We start from the raw sequence: 26,128 nt of genomic DNA on the forward strand, positions 1-26,128 counted from the left end.
TTTATTTTGCCTACTCTAAAAGTATTAATAGTTAATTATACAGATATTATCATTATTTGATGTGAATTGTTTATTGCTATACACAGTATACTGTATGTACAATTCTCTAGTTTTATTTTTGGCAATCAAAGAAGTGATCAAAACACAAATTATCTGCAATAATCAAGGGATGTTATCATTCATTATCACCCCTTGAATTCAATCAAAGCTGTACATGTTAGCACACCCATAGTCTCGGTTACCCAGAAGGCTCCACAACAAGACCCCCCCCCCACCTTGACGAGAGTCGGGGGAAATTTAATCATAGGTTTGTTGCACCACATGTCTCCTGGTGCAATGCATTCTGGGGAATATTCAACATTTAACATTGGACACTGAACGATCCAGGATCCTTTGTGACAAGTTTGCATGTCTCAAGTGACTCATAGTAAGCCAAATCTTCGTGATTTGGAAGAGATATGCTTGTGACTTCCAGTGCAGAAAACTTGAGCTTAAATTGATGAAACTCCCTTAAACTCTCGTCTGGGTGATCTCGTAGTGGCGAGAGTCTGGGTAACCGAGATTAGCACACTCCACAACGTTTAGAAGCTGTTTGTTGTCCATCAAAAAACTGACCAAATACAGAGCATTCCTTTCATACTATGGATGTCAATTACTTTACATCATGGCTGCCGATACTGAAACTAACATCAAAGTAGTTTACAACTTGTGTGTCAATATACTCACGCAAGACAATTGTTGTTGGATTTCTAAACCTAGCAATTCTATACTCTGCATGGTTTGATGTGTGGTGCTCTCATCATGATTGGCATTGGTGTAGGTTTGCTAGATATAAAATCACTGACAAATCTCAGAGTTAAACAGTAAATGAATTAGACAGTAAAAAAATACCGCTCATTTATGGTTTGGTGCATCTATAGATGTACATCTGATCAGCTTTCTTCCTAAGTACTGGGTTAAACTTCGTATTGCACTAATATTTAACCAGAAAATGCTGACGAAGCCATGGTCACCGTGGATACTTGCCGAAAGCTTCGGTAAGCTAATTAAATTTCTCTGCAATACGGAGTTAAACCTATTAACTTAGACTTAACTTTTACATAGATGAGCTTTCATCATACTATTGAAGCTTTCTTCCTAAAGCTAAAAGCCTAAGGGTACCCAAATCTCAGCAAACACACAGGCTACACAGGAAACTGTAAATTTTACCAGATTTTCCCACCTATGTTAGTAAGCAAAAACACAACGTATAGGAAACTTAAAATTTACCAGATTTCACCCTCTCTGTTACCAGGGTTATAAAACCTTAGTAAAAACACTGAATGTACAGGAAACTGAAAATTTACCAGATTTCACCCTCTCTGTTACCAGGGTTCTAAAACCTTAGTAAAACCACTGAATGTATAGGAAACTGTCAATTTTACCAGATTTCACCCTCTCTGTTACCAGGGTTCTAAAACCTTAGTAAAAACACTGAATGTATAGGAAACTGAAAATTTTACCAGATTTCACCCTCTCTGTTACCAGGGTTCTAAAACCTTAGTAAAACCACTGAATGTATAGGAAACTGTCAATTTTACCAGATTTCACCCTCTCTGTTACCAGGGTTCTAAAACCTTAGTAAAAACACTGAATGTATAGGAAACTGAAAATTTTACCAGATTTCACCCTCTCTGTTACCAGGGTTCTAAAACCTTAGTAAAAACACTTGATATCTAGCAACTCAGTGATATTTTCCTTGGCTGAATGAAGAATATCGGGGAATAACGAACTGTCTCCTTAACTATCGTTCAGCAAATTTCACTTTTAGTGGAGTGATTTTAAAATTCAGTAATTTGGTTTTCAGTTTGAAGGATAAGATATCACTCAGATTTTGAGTAGAATTATTTTGTGTTTTTTATAATATCTTTGTTTTCCTGGATGATAAAGGCACGTTTTAGTAAGGCATAACTTTATCTTTTCTTGCACATCAAAATTTACAGCAATTTCTGTATAATTAACAAGAGTATATGGCTGAAAATTAATTGGTCAGAGAATGTGTTTATACTTTGTACTAAGGGAGGAAACAGCCTATATATCGGCTACAATAGCAGGGGCCGAAATTAACAGTAGTCCTGTGTCCACAGACTATGGCATGGGGCTTCCATAATTTGTAGCTGGTAGCCCACTCAGGCTACCACTGATTATGTGATGATTTAAAGGATGGAAGATTTACCGACATAAAAGTATTTTAATAACAAACATATTTCCGATAGAGGAACCTTGCTTTCAGTTCAGGAATATAGGACTATTGGTCACCATCCTTGGGCTATCACTTTCTGAAATTGGTAGCCCACTAAGACTACCCAGTTAATTTCAAGCCCTACAATAGATATACCAGTTCCAAGATGCAACATGTGTCTCCTCGCATAACCCCATGTATTAAGTACCGGCAGGAGGTTTGGACACGCTACTCAGGGGGGATGGTTGTCACCTGACCGTACCCTGGGTTCACCCGAAAAATCCCTCTCAACCATTGATGGCGTTTAGTCTTTGTTCTATAAAATTACTCATAATCAAAGAGGTCAACATGTCTTTCCATCATTTCCTGATCAAAATGTTATTTCAAACGTAATAAAGACAAAACAAGACTAAATGTAACAACATGACATAGCCTCTCGCAATACGTCTTGGAATCAGAAAATCACCCACAGTATGATGTATTAATCCATCTCATTGGTCTCTGTACCATGAATAAAAATATGGAGGATGACCATATATGGATATGTTAGTGCGCATATATAATTTGAATTTACCTTACCTAGCCCAATACAATCTTGCATCACATTAGAAAGTTAAATCTGTGTTACAACACAAACATAAGCCTATTTCCTATTGGTCAAATACACCTACTACAACTCTGAGTTGTTTGTTGATTGGTTATTGAAGGATTAACTGATTTGCATATGATACATATTATTGGTCAATACAAATAATAACATCTGTGTACAAACCAATCAGTTACTGACTCTACATCTGTAGACATTTTTAAGTGTTTAAAATGTCAACCTGGTCAAATCTATCTATCAACATAATCTTTAGAATGTCATACATCTACCCTGTGCATTCAATATCTTGATATTGAGGGCCCTGGTGCCATGCAAGACTTTTCTCTAGCCGAACATGCTGCAACTACCGATATTAACCCATTGAATGCCATACACTTTGCATACTAATATGCAAAACACATCATGAATATGCAAATTATTACTTCTGACCAGTGTTAAAGGGTGATTAATTATGCAAAATACCTCATGAATATGCAAATTGTTACTTCTGACCAATGTTATAAGGTAGCGCATTATGAATAATTATGCAAAATATATTATAAATAAAGGTGAACGGTCAAAGGGTATGGCTTGGTTTCCTTAGCAGACAGATATCATACGACAGTTACACACAGAAGGCTGTACATTCGTTCTTTTCTTACACATTATTAGATAAACTTATTTTTTCTGAAATGCTGTAGAAAAGGTAACATTAAAGTGGCTATATGGATGAGGATTGGGTATTTTTCTATTAAATTTACAAAACAATTTTATCATGGCTTCCTACTTGAGAAGTTATCTTGAAACAACATTGACCAAGTCTGTGTCTGTATATTGTAACTCAATACATTACAAAAAGTTAAGCAAATGTTTGTTATTGTATGTACAATAACAAACATTTTACACATTTATTAATATTTGTCAATGTATTGAGTTACAAACAAGGACTTGGTATATGTTGTTTCACATTGATTTTTCAAGTAGGAAACCATGATAAAATTGTTATATAAATTAAAAATCCAAAATGAACACACAATCGTCATCGATATGACCACTTTAAACATTTCCCCAACTGAATTAGTACAAATGCGTTCATTCTTATTCTTTTAAGATCACATAAATCGGTCCATGTTGAGAAATTTGAAATATAATTATGGAATATTATATCAGAAACTTTATCAACCACGTTTTACAAGATTGAGGTTTAGTGGGTCAACCCTGAAATAGATACATATTTTGACCAAACTAGGGGGTAGGTTTATGATGAGGGATGGCAAAAGGCCCCTTAACATGAACCGAAATTGCCTCAGATAATCCATTACACTACAGCTGTGCAAAATTCATCAAAAACAGTGTCACTACAAACAAGCCATCATCATTTCTAAAATATTTGAAACTCTCACAAACAAGTCTAGATTTTGCTGTTTACTACACTATTATAAAAAGTATCTCAATTTTACATGAAAAAAACATCAAAAGTACTGCTTCAAACAAAAAAGAAAATTCATGGAAGGGTGCTCACAAAACACCCATTATGGATACACACAGCTATACAACAAAAACATTTAGCAATGTGTTATGACAAGGGCAGCTACAAAACAAATTCTTTCACAAATTCTTTTGACTGATTCCAGTTAGAATGGCTAATTTCTCCCTCTCTGTTAACTTGATACCAGGGTTCTAAAACCTTAGTAAAAACACTGAATGTATAGGAAACTGTAAATTTGACCAGATTTCCCCATCTCTGTTACCATGGGTCTAAAACCTTAGTAAAAACACTGTCTAGGAAACTCTAATTTTTACCAGATTTCATCATCTCTGTTAATACCATGGTTTTAAAACGTTAGTAAAAACACTAAATGTCTCGGCAACTGTAAATTTTACCAAATTTCCTATCTCTGTTAATACCATGGTTTTAAACCCTTACTAAAAACATTAAACGTCTCGGCAACTGTCAATTTTACCAGATTTTCTCATCTCTGTTGATACTAGGTTTTTAAACCAAGAACACACTGAGCATGATATTATTATCAAACATTATTTGTGCAAAATTTGAGATTATTCATAAAAAAGGCTTGTAAATGCTAAAATAGAATCAAAACAAATACATACATGTACATCATTTGAATATGATAATTTACTGAACAAAAAAAATGAAGAATATCTAAGCCAGTGCTCTTTCCACCATCACTAATTATGCAAAACTGTTCATACATATGTAAATTCTGTTGCAAGTCAGAGTATATACTTGAATAAAATATGCAAAACAAGTCATATATATGCATATTATGTTGTATGTGATTGTATATTGGGTATGCAAATTACAAATAATTATGCACAATGGTTTCAGTTTTGGTATTCGATACTGCATATTATGAATAATTAAGCAAAATACATAAATATGCAAATTATAACTTCTGAATATTGTTATAGGGTATACACATGAATAATTATGAAAAACAAATCATGCATAATTATGCAAATTGTTACTTCTGAATAATGTGATAGGGAATACACATTATGAATAATTATGCAAAACACAACATGCATATGCAAATTGTTACTTATGAATAATATTATAGGAATATACACATTATGAATAATTATGCAAAACACATCATGAATATGCAAATTGTTAATTATGAATAATGTTATACACATGAATAATTATGCAAAACACATCATGCATATGCAAATTGTTACTTCTGAATAATGTTATAGGGAATATACACATTATGAATAATTATGCAAAACACATATGCATGACAGTGAAAGGTCAGAGGTCAAAGGTATGCTTTCTTTCAAATACTTTTCTTTAAAACTGTGCTTGACTGATGCAATCTGTTTTACCATGAACAATTTTATCTTGGATTATTCAAAAGGAATTTCTTTGGTTTTGAAATTGTACTCAAATTTGTCAAATTCAAAATATTACATGTCGAATATTTCATACTTATCGTATGTTTTGTTTGTGTGGAAAGAACTCTGCTCAGTGTAAAACAACATTAATTATGAAAAGAAAAAGTGTTTTTTTTTCACCACCAGCTATCCCAGGTGACTATCACATCCAGCTTACATTACATGAAATGCTCGTGTTTCCGGTGAATCCAGAATCACTGCAATTCCTTTGTGTGACCTGGAACCAGACACCGGAAATGTCATGACAATGCATGCATGTCTACGTCACTGGTTCTGCTGTGTTCGAAATATGAGTCGAAACACTCAAAATTTGCTAATTACTTTCCCAAATTTATTTTTATATTACTGGCAATGGTATAATTATATTACTCCCCAATATTTTTCTTCATTCAGGCAGAAAATACTTGTGACCTAAGGGTTGTCACTACTCGTCGAGTGTCTCGTAGTGACAAGGGCACCTTAGGTCACTCGCATTTTCCTTGGCTAATGAAGAAAAAATACTTGGGAATAACATCTGAATGTGTGAAAGTTGTAAAGAAATCACTGATGATAAAAAAAATTGACACCTCATTCTTGGTAGCCTTCACCCCTATCCACTTCATACCCTAAGATAATGTTATATGGAGAGGATTGCATAAAAGAAGGGTGACATGATTAAATTTGAGGGGTGAGAAGCTACAAAATACTAGCTTGTACTCAACATATAATAACATTGGCAGCAACTCAAAGGCTAGGATAATGAAAAAAAAATATGGAATGAAAAAAAAAATTCATAAGGTGTAAAGTTTAAGATTGAAAATTCCCCAGTCCCTATCATAGAAAATATAGATATCTTAGTGAAAAAATTGACATATGCACCCCTGTTTTATATAATAGACTCTACCGTAACAATATGAAGATTCCAAATTATTATGTTGAGGGGGTGGAGGACAACACCATGAGAGGTAGAATGAAATATAATTTTCAATGCAACATGTACATGATTTTGGCATTGCATCTTCATAGAACACCTCATTCTTGGTAGCCTCCACCCCTATCCACTGCAATGGTTATACCCTAAGATAATGTTGTATGGAGAGGATTGCATAAAAGAAGGGTGACATGATTAAATTGAGGGGTGAGAAACTACAAAATACTACATTTCCACGCACTGCTCTTCTTTGTCTGTGTTTCTGTGACTTTGACTGCAGACTTGCCTGCTGAACCAGACTCCTGGAAAAAAAGAAACATTTCAGTACTTGTAAAATGATAAGATCATTTAGATGAAACATGAACAAGTCATGACTCTGACTTTGATAAAAAGACAGACAGACAGACAGACAGACAGACAGATGGATGAACTGGCAGAGACAGGCAGGCAGGCAGACAGACAGACAGACAGACAGATGGATGCACTGGCAGACAGACAGACAGACAGACAGACAGACAGACAGACAGACAGAGACAGACAGATGGATGAAGTGGCAGACAGACAGACAGACAGACAGACAGATAGATGGATGAACTGGCAGACAGACAGAGACAGACAGATGGATGAACTGGCAGACAGACAGACAGACAGGCAGACAGACAGATGGATGAACTGGCAGACAGACAGACAGACAGACAGACAGACAGACAGACAGACAGACAGACAGACAGACAGACAGACAGACAGACAGACAGATAAAAACATCCATGACATTAGCATAAATACAGGAGGTGAAGTAAAATTAAAGAGACACAGAGATGTTGACAGACTGGCAGACAGAAGCACAAAATTAGCATCATTACAATTAATACAATATTGATATCCGGCCTATTGGCTTGTGAACGCACACATTTTAAAAAGACAGTTATAATATAAAGAGTTGTTACTCTCAGAACAAGTATAACTGTAATGTCATGTACAACTTTATATTATTTTTGTAAATTGACTTTGGAAATTGTATGTTTATCAATTTTAATGTTCCATTTTTGTCTGACGTGTTCTGTCATTTTTTGAAATCTTTAATTTCTTGTTTGTGATAGTTCCTATGGCAATCTGGAATGTTATATATATACACCTACAAATACTAGTATTTCTTTTAGTCACTAAGGCCTTAGTAAGGGATACAAGCTAGACTAGCTTTGCTATTTCTTGATCCCCTTTTGCCATGTATTATGTACTTGCGTCTGTTTTAAGGTTAATTTTATTATGTTGGTGAATAAACATTATTACAATGGACGGTCAAGAACTTAACAGATTGATAGAGATAGACAAAGAGACAGACAGACAAGAGACACAGACAGACAGACAGACAGACAGACAGACAGACAGACAGACAGACAGACAAACAGACAGAAAGATAGACAGACACAGAGACAGACAGACAAGAGACAGATAGACTGACACAGACAAGACTGAAACAGAGACTGACAATGAGTCAGTCAGACAGAGACAGTCAGTCAGACAGACAGACTGACAGACACAGACAGACAGACAGACAGACAAGACAGACAGACAGACAAGACAGACAAGACAGACAGACAGACAAGACCATAAAATAAAACATTCCCAAAAGATCTCGAATGAACACCACATTGAACACATTGATTATTGTTACTCTAGTACATACAACTGTCTACACAAAGTCACATTTACATCTTACCATTTTCTTATCCATTTTAGCTTTGATATCCCTGGCTAGTGTGTTGAAAGCCTGTTGTAAAAACAGAAAGATTAATTGTTTACAAATCAGTACACGAAATAGTTAACATCAACAAATTTTTTATGAATAGTTAATGACTCTTTAATTTCTATACCCCAAGGCCGATCAATCAGCCAACCCATTCTATATGGTATTTTGTAAGGGCTATTCTGATTCGCTCATTTCGTATAATACCTTATTATCTTATCAAAAATGTCCAATCAGTGATCTTGTTATTATTCGTCATACTACCACTGAAATGAGACTTGCGCAGTAAGTTCAAGCAAAGATCAAACTGTCAAAGGTTGATTTGGTGTGCGTACTCCAACATGACGTGGAGCCGTTCTAGCTCTGATTTCGAATCTGAAACTGATCAAAGTACATCTGAAGACAAAAATGAAGCAATTCCAGCTCAACGATTTTTTTTCCCCCTGAGGTGGATCGGCAACGACCATTACTGCCATGTTACTATGATGTACGCACCCCCCCCCCCCCCCCCCCTGCACTATTTTATATGAAACACTGTATATCATATTGGCTAAGAATTCTTGAAATGGAAAATACCAGGTATCCTAAATTATGTTACAAGACGTTACTGGAATTAGATAATTAAACTTTTTGTCTTCTTTTATTTGTTGGTATATGTATTTTGGGCCGACGACCTCTAAATGTGAAATAAATATTCATTCAAATTTCATAATATAGGAAAAGTTATTTTACTGAAAAGAAAAACATGGAAGAAATATCTTTATTACAAGCCAAGAATGACATAAACTTTATCAGTGAGTGACAACAAAAAGTTGATTTTTTAAAGTACTCTGACATATTTAAAGTGGCCATATGGATGAGGATTGGATATTTATTTTGGATTTTTAATTTATAAAATAATTTGAAAAATCAATGTGAAACAACTTATGCCAAGCTCTTGTTTGTAACTCAATAATTTGCAACAGAATGATAAATGTTTAAAATGTTTGTTATTGTTCGTACAATAAAACACTTTTTTTACACAGAATTATTAGCTTTTTACAGTGTATTGAGTTACAAACACAGACTTAGTCAATGTTGTTTCATATTAATTTTTCAAGTAGTAAGCCATGATAAAATTACTTTACAAATTAAAAATCCAAAATAAATACCCAGTCCTCATCCATATGGCCACTTTATTAATTCTGTCAGTCACTTCCCAAAGTTGAAATTCAACATCATAATAAAATGAGTCTTAAGATAACTTAGAAATCCAGTAATTTTGTGGTAATGTTTTCAATAATGTGAAGTCAAAACTGTACAACTTGGCACCTTACCTCTTCAACGTTGATGCTAAGTTTGGCACTTGTTTCCATAAACTTTATTCCATACTCAATGGCAAGCTGTTGAAAGATGATATTATCTTGAATTCTGAGAATTAAACATGTCAGTTGAATACACACACACACACACACACACACACACATACACACACACACACACACACACACACACACATACACACACACACACACACACACACACATACTCAATGGCAAGCTGTTGAAAGATGATATTATCTTGAATTCTGAGAATTCAACATGTCAGTTGAATACACACACACACACACACACACACACACACACACACACACACACACACACACACACACACACATACTCAATGGCAAGCTGTTGAAAGATGATATTATCTTGAATTCTGAGAATTCAACCTGTCAGTTGAATACACACACACACACACACACACACACACACACACACACACACACACACACACATACTCAATGGCAAGCTGTTGAAAGAAACAGCATACAGAGAATTCAAACTGTCAGGCCACTTAACCAACAAATTAAAACACACATATTCAATTCATACATACATACATATATATAATACATACATACATACATACATACATACATACATACATATGTACATACATACATACATACATACATACATACATACATGTACATACATACATACATACATACATATATACATACATATATACATACATGCATACGTACGTACGTACGTACGTACGTACATACATACATGCATGTATGTATATACATACATATATACATACATACATGCGTATATACATACATACATACATACATACATACATACATACATACATACATACATACATGCATGCATGCATCCATCCATACATGTACATACATATACATACATACATACATACATACATACATACATACAGACGCACGCACGTACGCATGTACGCACACACACACATACATACACACACATACACACATACATACATACATACATACATACACACACACACACATACACACACACAGACACACACACACACACACATACACACACACATACACACACACAGACACACACACACACACACATACATACATACAAACACTATAATCTGACTTACTGCCTCTCCCCTTTCCTTTGACACCTGCCTCCTATCTTCCATGTCACATTTGTTCCCAAGAATCATCTTCTCCACATCAGCAGCTGCATGCTGGGTAGTAAAATATAAATATTAACATCACTATGTAGTCAAGACCACTGATGTAAAAAGACAGGTGAATTCAAACAAGTCAACCACTTTCTGACCCCAAAGACTGAGGGTTGTTGTCTGGATATTTTTGCTCTTTCACATTCTTATTTACTGTAAATTTTTTAATTTTGTGAAAAATTGTGTCTTTTGCCCCCAAATTTTTTTAAAACTGAATTAATTATTATTATTTCTTTAATTTACATCTAAAATGATGCCGAATTTTGCCAAAAATTTACAGAAAAACAAGAAATTTTGATCAATATGCAATGGGATCATCATCGCAAACCATTGCCTGTTTTACAGCACGGTTCGTAAGTGTAGTGGAAAAAATAATACCTCTAATTTGCGAGAATGAATGGGATTAGCCAGTCAAGACCACTGATGTAAAAATTCAATCAAGTCAACCAATTTCTAAGAATGTACCCTGGAAGGTAATAATGATAATTTGATTGTTTATACAGCACTTCCCACACTATGCTCAAAGCAATTTACAATTACAAATGTATTACCCCTGGAATGGATCTACAAATGACACGATGGCCCTTTATACTTCCTCAACTCCCTGGGGAGCATACAATCCATTGCAGCCTTTATAAGCTTATAGGATTGAAGCATTCACAATGCAACATCTATCCTCCCAGGTCCCCAATTATACAGCTGGGTTGACCGAGGCATAATCGTGGTTCAAATCTTGCCCAAGGGTTTTCGCCATTCAGAAACAAATGGCAGCTGTAAGGCTTAAACCTGCAAGTCAGTCACTCTAACTATTCAACCATCATGACTACACAACCAGCAATGTACAGATTCCAAGCCGACCACTCTAACCATTCAACCATCACAACTCCACAACCAGCAATGTATAGATTCTAAACTAACCACTCTAACCATTCAACCATCATGACTCCACAACATCCAACCTGCAGATTCTAAACTAACCACTCTAACCATTCAACCATCATGACTCCACAACATCCAACCTGCAGATTCTAAACTAACCACTCTAACCATTCAACCATCATGACTCCACAACATCCAACCTGCAGATTCTAAACTAACCACTCTAACATTTCAACCATCATGGCTCTACAACATCCAACCTGCAGATTCTAAACTAACCACTCTAACCATTCAACCATCATGACTCCACAACATCCAACCTGCAGATTCTAAACTAACCACTCTAACTGTTCAACCATCATGGCTCTACAACATCCAACCTGCAGATTCTAAACTAACCACTCTTAACAGTTCAACCATCATGGCTCTACAACATCCAACCTGCAGATTCTAAACTAACCACTCTAACCATTCACCCATCATGACTCCACAACCTGCAACCTGTAGATTCTAAACTAACCACTCTAACTGTTCAACCATCATGACTCTATCAAATAATTAAAATAATCTACTTACTTCTTCAATATTCCTTATCCAATTCTTAATGTTGTCAAAAGATTTCTCATTTGTGATGTCATAAACCAACATGATGCCCTGAAAGAAAAATGAAATAATACTGAAATTTCAATTACCTTGTCCTCATCAGATATACAATGTATAATATACAGGTCAAGATTCCAGAAATCATTTATGTTGATGTCTGTACCAGTCCTATGTTAACACCAGACTAGCTCAGTGCTAACACTAGGCTGACACTAACACCTCACCAGTGTGTGTTAGCAACTGGAAGGGTTAATGCCTGTACCAGTCCTATGTTAACACCAGACTAGCTCAGTGCTAACACTAGGCTGACACTAACACCTCACCAGTATGTGTTAACAACTGGAAGGGTTAATGTCTGTACCAGTCCTATGTTAACACCAGACTAGCTCAGTGCTAACACTAGGCTGACACTAACACCTCACCAGTATGTGTTGGCAACTGGAAGGGTTAATGTCTGTACCAGTCCTATGTTAACACCAGACTAGCTCAGTGCGAACACTAGGCTGACACTAACACCTCACAAGTATGTGTTAGCAACTGGAAGGGTTAATGTCTGTTACCAGTCCTATGTTAACACCAGACTAGCACAGTGCTAACACTAGGCTGACACTAACACCTCACCAGTATGTGTTAGCAACTGGAAGGGTTAATGTCTGTACCAGTCCTATGTTAACACCAGACTAGCTCAGTGCTAACACTAGGCTGACACTAACACCTCACCAGTATGTGTTAGCAACTGGAAGGGTTAATGTCTGTACCAGGCCTATGTTAACACCAGACTAGCACAGTGCTAACACTGGGCTGACACTAACACCTCACCAGTATGTGTTAGCAACTGAAAGGGTTAATGCCTACACCAGTCCTATGTTAACACCAGACTAGCTCAGTGCTAACACTTGGCTGACACTAACACCTCACAAGTATGTGTTAGCAACTGGAAGGGTTAATGTCTACACCAGTCCTATGTTAACACCAGACTAGCTCAGTGCTAACACTAGGCTGACACTAACACCTCACCAGTATGTGTTAGCAACTGGAAGGGTTAATGTCTGTACCAGTCGTATGTGAACACCAGACTAGCACAGTGCTAACACTAGGCTGACACTAACACCTCACCAGTATGTGGTAGCAACTGGAAGGGTTAATGCCTACACCAGTCCTATGTTAACACCAGACTAGCTCAGTGCTAACACTAGGCTGACACTAACACCTCACCAGTATGTGTTAGCAACTGAAAGGGTTAATGCCTACACCAGTCCTATGTTAACACCAGACAAGCTCAGTGCTAACACTAGGCTGACACTAACACCTCACCAGTATGTGTTAGCAACTGGAAGGGTTAATGCCTGTACCAGTCCTATGTTAACACCAGACTAGCTCAGTGCTAACACTAGGCTGACACTAACACCTCACCAGTATGTGTTAGCAACTGGAAGGGTTAATGTCTGTACCAGTCCTATGTTAACGTCAGACTAGCTCAGTGCTAACACTAGGCTGACACTAACACCTCACCAGTATGTGTTAGCAACTGGAAGGGCTGATGTCTGTACCAGTCCTATGTTAACACCAGACTAGCTCAGTGCTAACACTTGGCTGACACTAACTTGTTAAAATGTAGGTGTCAGTAGAATTTCACACATTGGGATATTGTCAACATTTCTGTCTGTGTTTGCAACTAATGCCAATCCATTCACTTGACAGTGATAAAAACAGATAATACTACTTTGCAAATAACTTTGAGAGATATTAGGCCAAAAAAAAAGAAAAGAATTGTTTCTGGTCAGGACATTTTGTCTAAAATGGTGCAACGACACAGTTTTTTTATATACTTTTTTAATTCTCAATAAACCTGTCACTCAGCGACAGTATTTATGGCAGTTACTGTTCTTTTTTATTTAGTACTTTAGAGCAAGTGTGTATCTGAGGCAGTTCTCATTTGCTTGTTCATGATTGGCTCTGCAGTTGTCTTCACTGAAGTAGGGAGGGTTATTTTTGATTTTTGTGTTTCTCCCCGAATCTGCAGACTGTATGGGCCAGACAAACATGGAAAAAAAGATCGATTCGAGGGTATTTAAGTGATGCTTGCGCTGACCAGAAAACAATTTTTTTGCCTTATATTTAGGCCATCAGATGTCTCGACATCAAAACACTTCATCTTTAATCAAATTTAGTTCAATTGTTCATTTTGACAAGCTTAAAACAGTTCCTTTGATCATTGATGTCATGTTGGTGAGTGGAAATACTCACATTTCAAGGTGATTCAAAATGCCCCCATACCACAACATTGACAAATGTTCTTTACAGGTCTCTTATTCTAGTACATGCAAAGCTGACTATTCAAAATTGCATGATATGTTTTGGGGGCTGACAGATGTCTTCATATCAAAACACTTCATCTGAGAATTCTGTCTAATTTTAAATCAATTGTTGATTTTGTTAAGTTCAACATCGTGACTGTGAGTGGACGCACTCAAATTTAAAGTTGCACGAACTACATGTGAAATGTTTTTTAGATTATATTTGTTAGATGTGATGATAAATGTAATATTGTACAGCTTGAACAGTACGTGGGGGGGGGGGGGGGGGGGTAGATATATTTGTGAAGCAGACTTGAAGCAGTACACATAGTATCGTGTACCGGTTCTCTATCCAATCACAGGGCTTGAAATTAAATTTTTTCTTTGGTAGTCCTAGTGGGCTACCAATTTCAGAAAGTGATAGCCCAAGGATTGTGACCTGTAGTCCCATATTCCTGAACTGAAAGCAAAGTTCCTTTATTGGAAATATGTTTGTTATTAAGTTTCATGTCTGTAAATCTTCCATCCTTTAAATCATTGTATAATCAATGGTACATTGTAGCCTGAGTGGGCTACCAGCTACAAATTATGGTAGCCCCATGACAACAATTGGTAGTCTGTGGGCATGGGACTACCAGCTACAAATTATGGTAGTCCCATGACAAGAATTGGTAGTCTGTGGGCATGGGACTACCAGCTATAAATTATGGTAGCCCCATGACAACAATTGATAAGTCTGTGGACACAGGACTACCAGCTACAAATTATGGTAGTCCCATGACAAGAATTGGTAGTCTGTGGGCATGGGACTACCAGCTATAAATTATGGTAGTCCCATGACCAGAATTGGTAGTCTGTGGGCATGGGACTACCAGCTATAAATTATGGTAGTCCCATGACAAGAATTGGTAGTCTGTGGGCATGGGACCACCAGCTACAAATTATGGTAGACCCATGACAAGAATTGGTAGTCTGTGGGCATGGGACTACCAGCTATAAATTATGGTAGTCCCATGACAAGAATTGGTAAGTCTGTGGACACAGGACTACTGTTAATTTCAAAATAGATTTTTGGGTCAACTCTCAAAAATTCGCACCCCAATGAATCTCAATTTCAACTTAATGCTATACTACTTAATACATACAGATAAAATAGACCCCCTTAATTGACATGTACAATGTCTAATTATTGGCCTTTTCATATACTGTGGGGGCTGGTGGGGGGGGGGGGGGGGGAGGGGGGGAGGAGGGGGATGTCAGACGAAGATAATACTCCTGTTAGTTTCATCCTATTTTATTGTCTTTAGCTTAAAGCTGCAATATTTTTTTTTTGAAAATGAAAATATTTTGTTATATTTAATAACTTCTGAATGATATCATAAACCCTTAATAGTCATGAACTACCTCTGCCGGTTAACATATTTTTGTACATGTAGCCGTATACATGATAAATGAAATCAAATTGATTTTTGGGTCCGCACCCAATAATGACAGGTTCAAAACCAAGCTTTCACTCAAGATTGAAACTTGTCACTACAGTACTACCTACAAATAATATTGACTGCTAATTAATACATACAATGTATTTTTATAAATAACTGACCAATTTTTAGTGAATATATCTTTGATTATTTGATGAAAAAAATGTCCCAGGTGTAGCTAGTGTAGGTATAAGAGGTGATCTTAGTACATTGTACGTGATACTTCAATCATTTAATAAATAATATTAATTTCTTAAAAAGTTAACGCTTTCCATATAAAAACATCTCAAAGCCCCTTACAATTCTACGACAAAAAGGCAATAAAAAAAGATGTAAAACACAATGGAGGAATCTGCTAGTAATAAAACAGTCATTCAAATAAAAAGGTATGTTTTTAAGGATTTGCTAATATTCTTACTCAAATGGAGTGACAGTGGCAGCCTATTCCACAAACGTTTTTTTACTAGTAGTAGTAGCATTCTAAACTGAAGTATCTGTATATATTTATACAACTGCATCCTAGGTAATACATATACAGTAATGCACACCAAAACACTGCCTGACCTTACGACCCCTGACCCTACGACCCCAAAATAACAAAAGTTCTAATTTGCACATATTTGTCAAACTGCATTCTATACATTGTATATGTGACACAGATACAGTAATGCCGACCAAAACACGACCTGACCTAACGACCCCTGACCCTACCACCCCAAAATAACAAAAGTTGTAATCTGCATATTTTTGTCTAATTGCATAAAGTGCAACAGAAACATGAATTTCTACCTACTCAGCAAACTCAGATCTACACAAAGCTTGACCTTAAATGACCCTTGACCCTGTGACCCCCAAATAACAATGGGATATTATCTGCATATATGTGTCTACCTATTCTCAATGTCTAAATTTCTACCTACTTGAAGAGAACTTTCATTTATACAAATGACTGACCTTTTGAACTTTGAACCTATGACCCCAAAGACTGAGGGTTGTTGTCTGGATTTTTTTACTCTTTCACATTCTTATTTACTGTAAATTTTTTAATTTTGTGAAAAATTGTGTCTTTTGCCCCCAAATTTTTTTAAAACTGAATTAATTATCATTATTTCTTTAATTTACATCTAAAATGATGCTGAATTTTGCCAAAAATTTACAGAAAAACAAGAAATTTTGATCACATAACTTTGGTGGGAAAGCGGTGTTTACAAAGTGAATAATCTTACCATTGCGCCTCTGTAGTAAGCGGTTGTGATTGTGCGGAAACGTTCCTGGCCTGCTGTGTCCCTGAAATCATAAAATTACAACAAACCATTTCAATAACAACTAAATAATCACATATATATGCATAAAGGGGGAACTTCATTTGAATAATTGTTGCTTTGGAGTCAGTGTGCTTGAAATCACGACAGTCAAATACCAGCAGCAACTTAATAACCACAAATGAATGATTGAAAAGGTAACTTCATTTAAATAATAATTCTCTTTCTTAAAATAAAATACTCACCATATTTGAAGTTTTATTTTCTTTCCGTCTAATTCTATGGTCCTAATCTTAAAGTCTATTCCTAAAATAAGAAAGAAAAAAAATATTTGGTTAGTGAGGTAAGGTTACTAAATATACTGTAAACCATGATATTTTCACTACTACATAATTTTACATATTTACAGTCTTCACCAAGTTCTCAAAGAGCAATTTCCTCTAATTACCAGACTGGTACATTGTATTCATGTACAAGAAGGTATTTTAGTCACTACTTATTTTTACTAATTCCCAGACTGGTACATTGTGTTCATGTACAAGAAGGTATTTTAGTCACTACTCATTTTGCTTTCCAGTGATGTTTTAGCGAAAATTTCCAGGTTTACAGTACCTATTACATTTACTGCTGTCGATCAAAATAACAAAAAAGAACCTTTCTTGTGAATCACTACATGTCACACTCTCAATAGTGATAGCAGAAAATACATCAAATAGTCACTACTACATTGCTAGTATGGCCTGAAGATATAAACTGCATTTCCACAATGACCTTAAGTGGCCCTAAAGGCTGCCATATTTGTTAATTGCTGAATACATACCTTTGAGTACTACTCAGAATTTTAGTGTTTACCTTATAGGAGGGTCTGTAGGGGTAACTATAGCAACAAGGAATGCTATCTTATTTAGATTATGCATGTTGAGAGTTGAGACTAATGGCTTGAGTTTACTAGTCTGTAAGGTATGACAGACATTCCTGTTATGCTATCAGCTATTACTCAGATCACCTGATAGAACTGCACAACAGGACGTATCTGACAGTGTATGAAGTTACATGATGATGGTCATTCTAGTTCTGTAGAGAGATTGACTACATTATGTAAATGTATAGAAACATGTACCCTACCACAGAATACCAGTACTATAGTATAGCCCAATAAATCACTTTCTGATTTGACAATGTTAGCTTTGTTGTAGTTGTGTTGGCTGATATACATGTATGCTGCTAACAGGTGCTGGTAAGGTGTTAGTGTCAGCCTAGCTAGTCTGGTGTTAACATAGGACTGGTGTTGACATTAACCCTTCCAGTTGCTAACACATACTGGTGAGGTGTTAGTGTCAGCCTAGTGTTAGCACTGAGCTAGCCTGGTGTTAACATAGGACTGGTGCAGACATTAACCCTTCCAGTTGCTAACACATACTGGTGAAGTGTTAGTGTCAGCCTAGTGTTAGCACTGAGTTAGCCTGGTGTTAACATAGGACTGGTACAGACATTAACCCTTCCAGTTGCTAACACATACTGGTGAAGTGTTAGTGTCAGCCTAGTGTTAGCACTGAGTTAGTCTGGTGTTAACATAGGACTGGTACAGACATTAACCCTTCCAGTTGCTAACACATACTGGTGAGGTGTTAGTGCACTGTCAGCCTAGTGTTAGCACTGAGCTAGCCTGGTGTTAACATAGGACTGGTGCAGGCATTAACTCTTCCAGTTGCTAACACATACTGGTGAGGTGATAATGCCAGCCTAGTGTTAGCACTGAGCTAGTCTGGTATTAACATAGGACTGGTGAAGACATTAACCCTTCCAGTTGCTAACACATACTGGTGAGGTGTTAGTGTTAGCCTAGTTTTAGCATTGAGCTAGTCTGGTGTTAACATAGGACTGGTGTAGGTATTAACCCTTCCAGTTGCTAACACATACTGGTGAGGTGTTAATGTCAGCCTGGTGTTAGCACTGAGCTACATGTAGTCTGGTGTTAACATAGGACTGGTACAGGCACTAACCCTTCCAGTTGCTAACACATACTGGTGAGGTGTTAGTGCCAGCCTAGTGTTAGCACTGAGCTAGTCTGGTGTTAACATAGGACTGGTACAGGCATTAACATGAATATGATTGTGTTTTTGTTTCCTTTCATAACCCTACCAACAGACAGGAAAAAATCTGGTAAAAAATTGTTTCTCATACATTTAGTTATTTCACTAATGTTTTTGACCTTGGTAACAAAGACATGAAATTAGATAGAATTTGTGTTTATTCATTTATTTTGCTAAAGCTTTAGAACCAGTTACCAATAAATATGATATCATCATTTGATAATATTAAAAGTTGATGCAGACAGCAGTTTAAAGTGGCCATATGGATGAGGATCGGGTATTTATTTTGGATTTTTAATTCATAAAACAACTTAAACATGGCATCCTTCTTGAAAAATCAATGTGAAACAACATTGACCAAATCTGTGTCTGTAACTGAATACTTTGCAAAAAGGTAAACAAGGTGTAAAATGTTTGTTACCATACGTACAACAACATTTCACACATTTATTAATCTTTTGCAATGTATTGAGTTACAAAGAAGGACTTGGCATATGATGTTTCACATTGATTTGTCAAGTAGAATGCCATGATAAAATTATTTTATAAATCAAAAATCTCAAATAAATACCCCAATCCTCATCCATATGACCACTTTCATCTAATTGACTATACAGCACACATGTTGCAATCTAAACATTAATTATTTCTACAGATTTAATTTCACAGGTCACCACCTACAAATGTACACCAAATGACAACGAACCCAGTGATTATATACAATGTACTATGTAGTCTAGATTTCACAATAGGGCTGAGCATGCTCAGATGCAAAGGACCTTGGGATTATCTGTGGTTATCGTAATACCTAATCTGGAGCTACTGATAAAACTAACCTCCCACAATGATCAGAGTAACTATGAATTGATTATCTGTGGTTAAAAACAATGTATCAATATTGTTTACAACACTAATTGATTAGTATTTATTATCACATTTCCCATGATGCAACATTCAACATGGCGAGTTTGCAAGTTCCCTATTGTAAACTAACGCTTGCACTGAAATATAAACTGTGTTAGAGCCATCTTAGTCATTTTATAGGGATGTCATGATGGGTGAATGGTTAGCGTGACCGGCTTGGAATCTACAGGTTGCAGGTTTGAGCCCTGTTGCTGCCTGCTGTTTGTTTCTGAGTGGCTAAAGTCCTTGGACAAGATTTGAACTTTGCCTCAGTCAACCCAGCTGTATAATTGGGGACCTGGTAGGATGTAGGTTGCAATGTGAAGGCTTTAATCCTATGCGCTTAAATGGCTGCAATGGATTGTATGCTCCCGGGGAGTTGAGGAAGACTAAACGACCATTATGCCGTTCTGATCCGAGAAAAGGGTTATAATTGTAAAGCGCTTTGAACACGGCGTGGGAAAGCGCTATATAAAAACCCAACATTATTATCAATATTATTATGTACCTAATTTTAAAAAGTAGTCAGTAAATTGGTAAAAGTAGGCAATAGTATGGAGGAACAAAACTCACTTATCTGCACAACGATGGAAATATACTGGTTGAAACAAAGAATTTATAAATAAATTCTTGAAAAAGAAGCTGGCAAAACTCTGCAGAGAAGCTGGTTGTTTTTGCCGGCTACTACCAATTATTTACATTGTACATCCCTGTTTCAATGTTTCTCAAGACTCAACTGACCCAATATTTCTTCAATCTGGGTCAATTATTCCAAAGAATTGGCTACGGCAGGACTGGACAAAATTATATATGCAACCTGTGGTCACTTTTATAAGTTTGCAGAATTGTCTGAGGATCTAGCAGCTAGACTATTAGAATGGTTGATAATTCAGCTACTGACTGAAGAGGGTAATAGTGGGTAGTGTATAAACAGTGTATACTAAGTATATCAAATGTTATAATTGTACCAGAAATGAAATCACTGTAAGCTTTGTTAGTTTTAAAACAGCTGCTCAGATGAATATTTGCATAGCTGACACAATAATCCATAGATAGACGGTTAGGCCTAGAAAAAATAATTCTTTGCTTCCGGTTACCCGACCCCACCTAGTTTTTTTTTACTGCCGACCCTAAACTCTTTTTTTATGTATTCAAGAAAACAAAAATAAAAACGTGAAAATTATGAAGTCTCGCAGGAAATAGTGGATGCGGAAACTGACCAACTAAAAAGCCAACATCAAACTGTTCTTCCAATCTGTAATGGCTGTACATCTGATGGGAAGAAATAAATAACACAGAGACCATTTTGAAAACAATGGAAAACCTGAACTAGACACTCACACATGAAAAAAATATAATAAAATAAAATAAATCTACCTACCCCACCTATTCTAGAATTGAATGTAATAAGAACCACACAATTATAGAAAGTTAGCAAAAGGTGAAACATAAACATAGCTACAATGTAGGTCATACCATTCACTTTTATTCATCTGATTATTCATAAACCCTCCACCGTGGAGGGTCTATGGATTAGTGTATCACCTATGCAAATAATCATCTGAGCAGCTGTTTTAAAACTAACAAAGCTTACAATGATTTCATTCCTGGTACAATTATAACATTGATATACACTGTTTATACACTACCCGCTAGGTACCCTGTTCAGACACACAGTTACATCAGTGCGGTATAGTCTATTTTCCAGTTCCGAGATGCATTGCATGAGAGGACATCGCTTATGTTGTTACATTCAGTCTTGTTTTGTCTTTACTATGTTTGAAATAACATTTTTATCAGGAGAGGATGGAAAGACATGTTGACCTCTTTGATTATGAGTAATTTTATAGAACAAAGACTAAATGCCATCAATGACGGGACTAGTTCAAACCAGTCGGTGCTGGACTAGTTCAAACCAGTCAGTGCTAGACTAGTTCAAACCAGTCAGTGCTAGACTAGTTCAAACCAGTCAGTGCTAGACTAGTTCAAACCAGTCAGTGCTAGACTAGTTCAAACCAGTCAGTGCTGGACTAGTTCAAACCTGTCAGTGCTAGACTAGTTCAAACCAGTCAGTGCTGGACTAGTTCAAACCAGTCAGTGCTAGACTAGTTCAAACCAGTCAGTGCTAGACTAGTTCAAACCAGTCGGTGCTGGACTAGTTCAAACCAGTCAGTCAGTGTAGGACTAGTTCAAACCAGTCAGTGCTAGACTAGTTCAAACCAGTCAGTGCTAGACTAGTTCAAACCAGTCAGTCAGTGCTAGACTAGTTCAAACCAGTCAGTGCTAGACTAGTTCAAACCAGTCAGTGCTAGACTAGTTCAAACCAGTCAGTGCTAGACTAGTTCAAACCAGTCAGTGCTGGACTAGTTCAAACCTGTCAGTGCTAGACTAGTTCAAACCAGTCAGTGCTGGACTAGTTCAAACCAGTCAGTGCTAGACTAGTTCAAACCAGTCAGTGCTAGACTAGTTCAAACCAGTCGGTGCTGGACTAGTTCAAACCAGTCAGTCAGTGTTAGACTAGTTCAAACCAGTCAGTGCTAGACTAGTTCAAACCAGTCAGTGCTAGACTAGTTCAAACCAGTCAGTGCTGGACTAGTTCAAACCAGTCAGTGCTGGACTAGTTCAAACCAGTCAGTGCTAGACTAGTTCAAACCAGTCAGTGCTAGACTAGTTCAAACCAGTCAGTACTGGACTAGTTCAAACCAGTCAGTGCTGGACTAGTTCAAACCAGTCAGTGCTGGACTAGTTCAAACCAGTCAGTGCTGGACTAGTTCAAACCAGTCAGTGCTGGACTAGTTCAAACCAGTCAGTGCTAGACTAGTTCAAACCAGTCAATGCTAGGCTAGTTCAAACCAGTCGGTGCTGGACTAGTTCAAACCAGTCGGTGCTAGACTAGTTGAAACCAGTCAGTGGTGGACTAGTTCAAACCAGTCAGTGCTAGACTAGTTCAAACCAGTCAGTGCTAGACTAGTTCAAACCAGTCAGTGGTGGACTAGTTCAAACCAGTCAGTGCTAGACTAGTTCAAACCAGTCAATGCTGGACTAGTTCAAACCAGTCAGTGCTGGACTAGTTCAAACCAGTCAGTGCTGGACTAGTTCAAACCAGTCAGTATGTGTATCACCTTCAATATATACACACTGTTTCACAATGTGAAATGTAAAAGTTACCTATTTGTGTTCATTTACTGTGTTATAATATTCATCTATGTTATCAGTCTAGCGCTCCAGAGTCCCTCACCCCTTCTCCTCACAAATCACTCAACCAAAGTAGTCTTACTAGTTCCTGACAGGGATCATATTACATGTGTACTTCATCACCCCTTGTTCAATGTGTTAAATGTGGTTCAACCCCCATGGTGAGCGAAGCACAAACAGTGCATATCAGTAGTAATCCATCACAAATTGACAGGCTGTCGTCATCGTTCTCATGTTTCTAGGATCTAGGATTGATATGATATGTAAATGTCCAACCAGGACTCCACCTCCAGTCTACTTCAACTAAAATCACGTGGGGACACATCATCACGTTCATATGAATGCCATAGGGGAGCACAGATATCTGTGCTCGAACAAGGGGATTGACTAGACTGGGATAGTGATTAAGTACACACATAACACAGTCTCTGTCAGGAACTAGACTACAACCAAAGTAACACTGAATAAACACTGAAGTAAAGCACTTTCTCTACATGCTACACTCAGTATAAATAGCATTCATATCAAGTACTTAAGTGTAAAAATATACTGTTTCAATTGGTTTATTTACTTGCCTATCAAATGGCCTTTCTAGTGTTGTCACTTAGCAAATGAAACAGTATACCTGGTACATTTGATATGGATGCTATAAACAATTGTGGTACATACGGAAAGCGCTTTAATTTGGTGATTATGGGTTGTATAGCCTAGGAATTCCAAAATAAGTCAAACACATTCTCTACTACAAAGTAGGTAACATAACTAGCATTTCCCAGGTATTTTACTGGGGCCGTGGGGGGGGGGGGGGGTTCCCTATCAAATTTACACATGAGAAGCTATGGGAAATCTATGCAAGTATTATAAAAACTAGTTTCACAAGATTACATGCATGTGTTGCCAGGGTTACCGGCAGTGTGCTCTCTAAACCAATTTGACGTGTCACTGGTGCATAAAATTTCTAGTGACGCACCAAAATTTGCTCCCCTATTTCTTAATATGTGGTGTGTGTGCCCTCTAGCTAAGCCAATTTGATGCACCACTGATGCACACGCTTTCCAGTGACACCTCAAAATTTGGTGTTTCCCTATCTCTTACTATGTGGTGACTCACAATTAAGAATCAATCAATCAATCAATCAATCAATCAATCAAAAAATCTATATAGCCTGAATCCATTACTCAGAATGTTCAAAGACACTTAACAGGGCACTCAAAAAGAGTTCTTATCAAATGCTCTCATAAAAAGATGAGTCTTAAATGTCTTTCCTCAACTTGTCCAGAGTTGGTGATTGATGCAGATAAACCAAAAGGCTGTTCCATAATTGCGGGGATTCACTATCTCATTACTTATTGTACAGGTCTGTGTAGGTTTGGCTTGTCAGTGAATGAGGGCCCACTAACTGATTACTTATTCATATGTATTGTTCAACTGAGAGTGGAGTCATACCAAATATCTGACTCCATTATAACTCAAGTCAGAGTCTCCTCTCAAGAGTACAAAATGTCCAGTTTGCATTGAATGTCTGTCTGTGAGACCAATACAAGGGTATTTCAATGGGTTTGTTTACAATATATAATTTCTATTAACTCCCACATACTTTGTGTTAAACTTTCAGTTTCGATGATTCTGACATCACCTAGCTTTCAAAACTAACTTGACAGCTAATGGGCCACAAAAATAGAGTTTAACAATTGAAAACCCAGCACAACTAATTCTACGCATGCACTGTTTCAAAGTAACAAATATTTTCAACAGCTTTTTACCGTTGTTGGAATGTTCAACATAGCATCGTACCCCTTATGGCATTACATCCTGCCATACACGCACTCAACGCTAACATTCCGTGTTTACGTACGAAACTGGAAAGTCCGTGAAACATTGGATCAGTCACCTTGACTTGACGCCATCTTTGAGCGTACTTCATATAAATTGAAATGTGGCCTGGTAACACAGAATATACACTTTTGACAACACGTATCCCGATAACTCTATCATCGAAGAGGCTTACTTCCCCCAAACTAAATTAGAAACCCAGAGAATACACTGAAGATGGACACTTCCTCGTCCATTGGTACATGGTGTTGTGACGTGACCAAACTTCCGAACTTTACTGTGTCGCACGATGATACTTTAGCAGAACAAAACTCGATAATTTTAACCCAAACAGCAACGTTTCGTCTCTACTTACCTATCGTTGATATAAATGTGGCGTTAAATGCGTCCTCTGAGAACCTAAACAGCACACAAGTTTTACCAACACCGGAATCGCCTATAAGCAGTAATTTGAACAGGAAATCATAGGTCTTCGCCATTTTGTCTGTCTGTGCGTCGCAGGAAACACCCTCATTAGCATACACCGAGCTAAACCAATGACGTCATCAACATACCCGCCTGCTCTTCACCGTGCATTGTTTTCAAGAGCACCATAGTGTCCGATGAAAACCCTGAATCGTTTCCAGCACCCCTATATGGACAATAGGGTATTTTTTTCTGCATAAATTCTTATGTAAAAAAC

At 37.0% G+C, this 26,128-nt stretch overlaps 1 protein-coding gene across 1 annotated transcript; it reads right to left on the reverse strand.

The window, feature by feature from the left end:
• LOC144450253 (ras-related protein Rab-8A-like) lies at nt 1-25,925 on the reverse strand. The gene is made up of 8 exons (XM_078140847.1): nt 25,802-25,925; nt 17,668-17,728; nt 17,387-17,447; nt 12,356-12,433; nt 10,814-10,903; nt 9,700-9,765; nt 8,357-8,407; nt 1-6,938 (listed from the first exon to the last, which is right to left on the reverse strand). Exons 1-8 carry the CDS (start codon nt 25,923-25,925, stop codon nt 6,852-6,854), a joined length of 618 nt encoding a protein of 205 aa, XP_077996973.1. The 3' UTR covers nt 1-6,851.
• Nucleotides 25,926-26,128: the final 203 nt, after the last annotated feature.

This window comes from Glandiceps talaboti, chromosome 19 (assembly GCF_964340395.1).
Source record: "Glandiceps talaboti chromosome 19, keGlaTala1.1, whole genome shotgun sequence".
In the NCBI taxonomy this organism is placed as follows: Eukaryota; Metazoa; Hemichordata; class Enteropneusta; family Spengelidae; genus Glandiceps; species Glandiceps talaboti.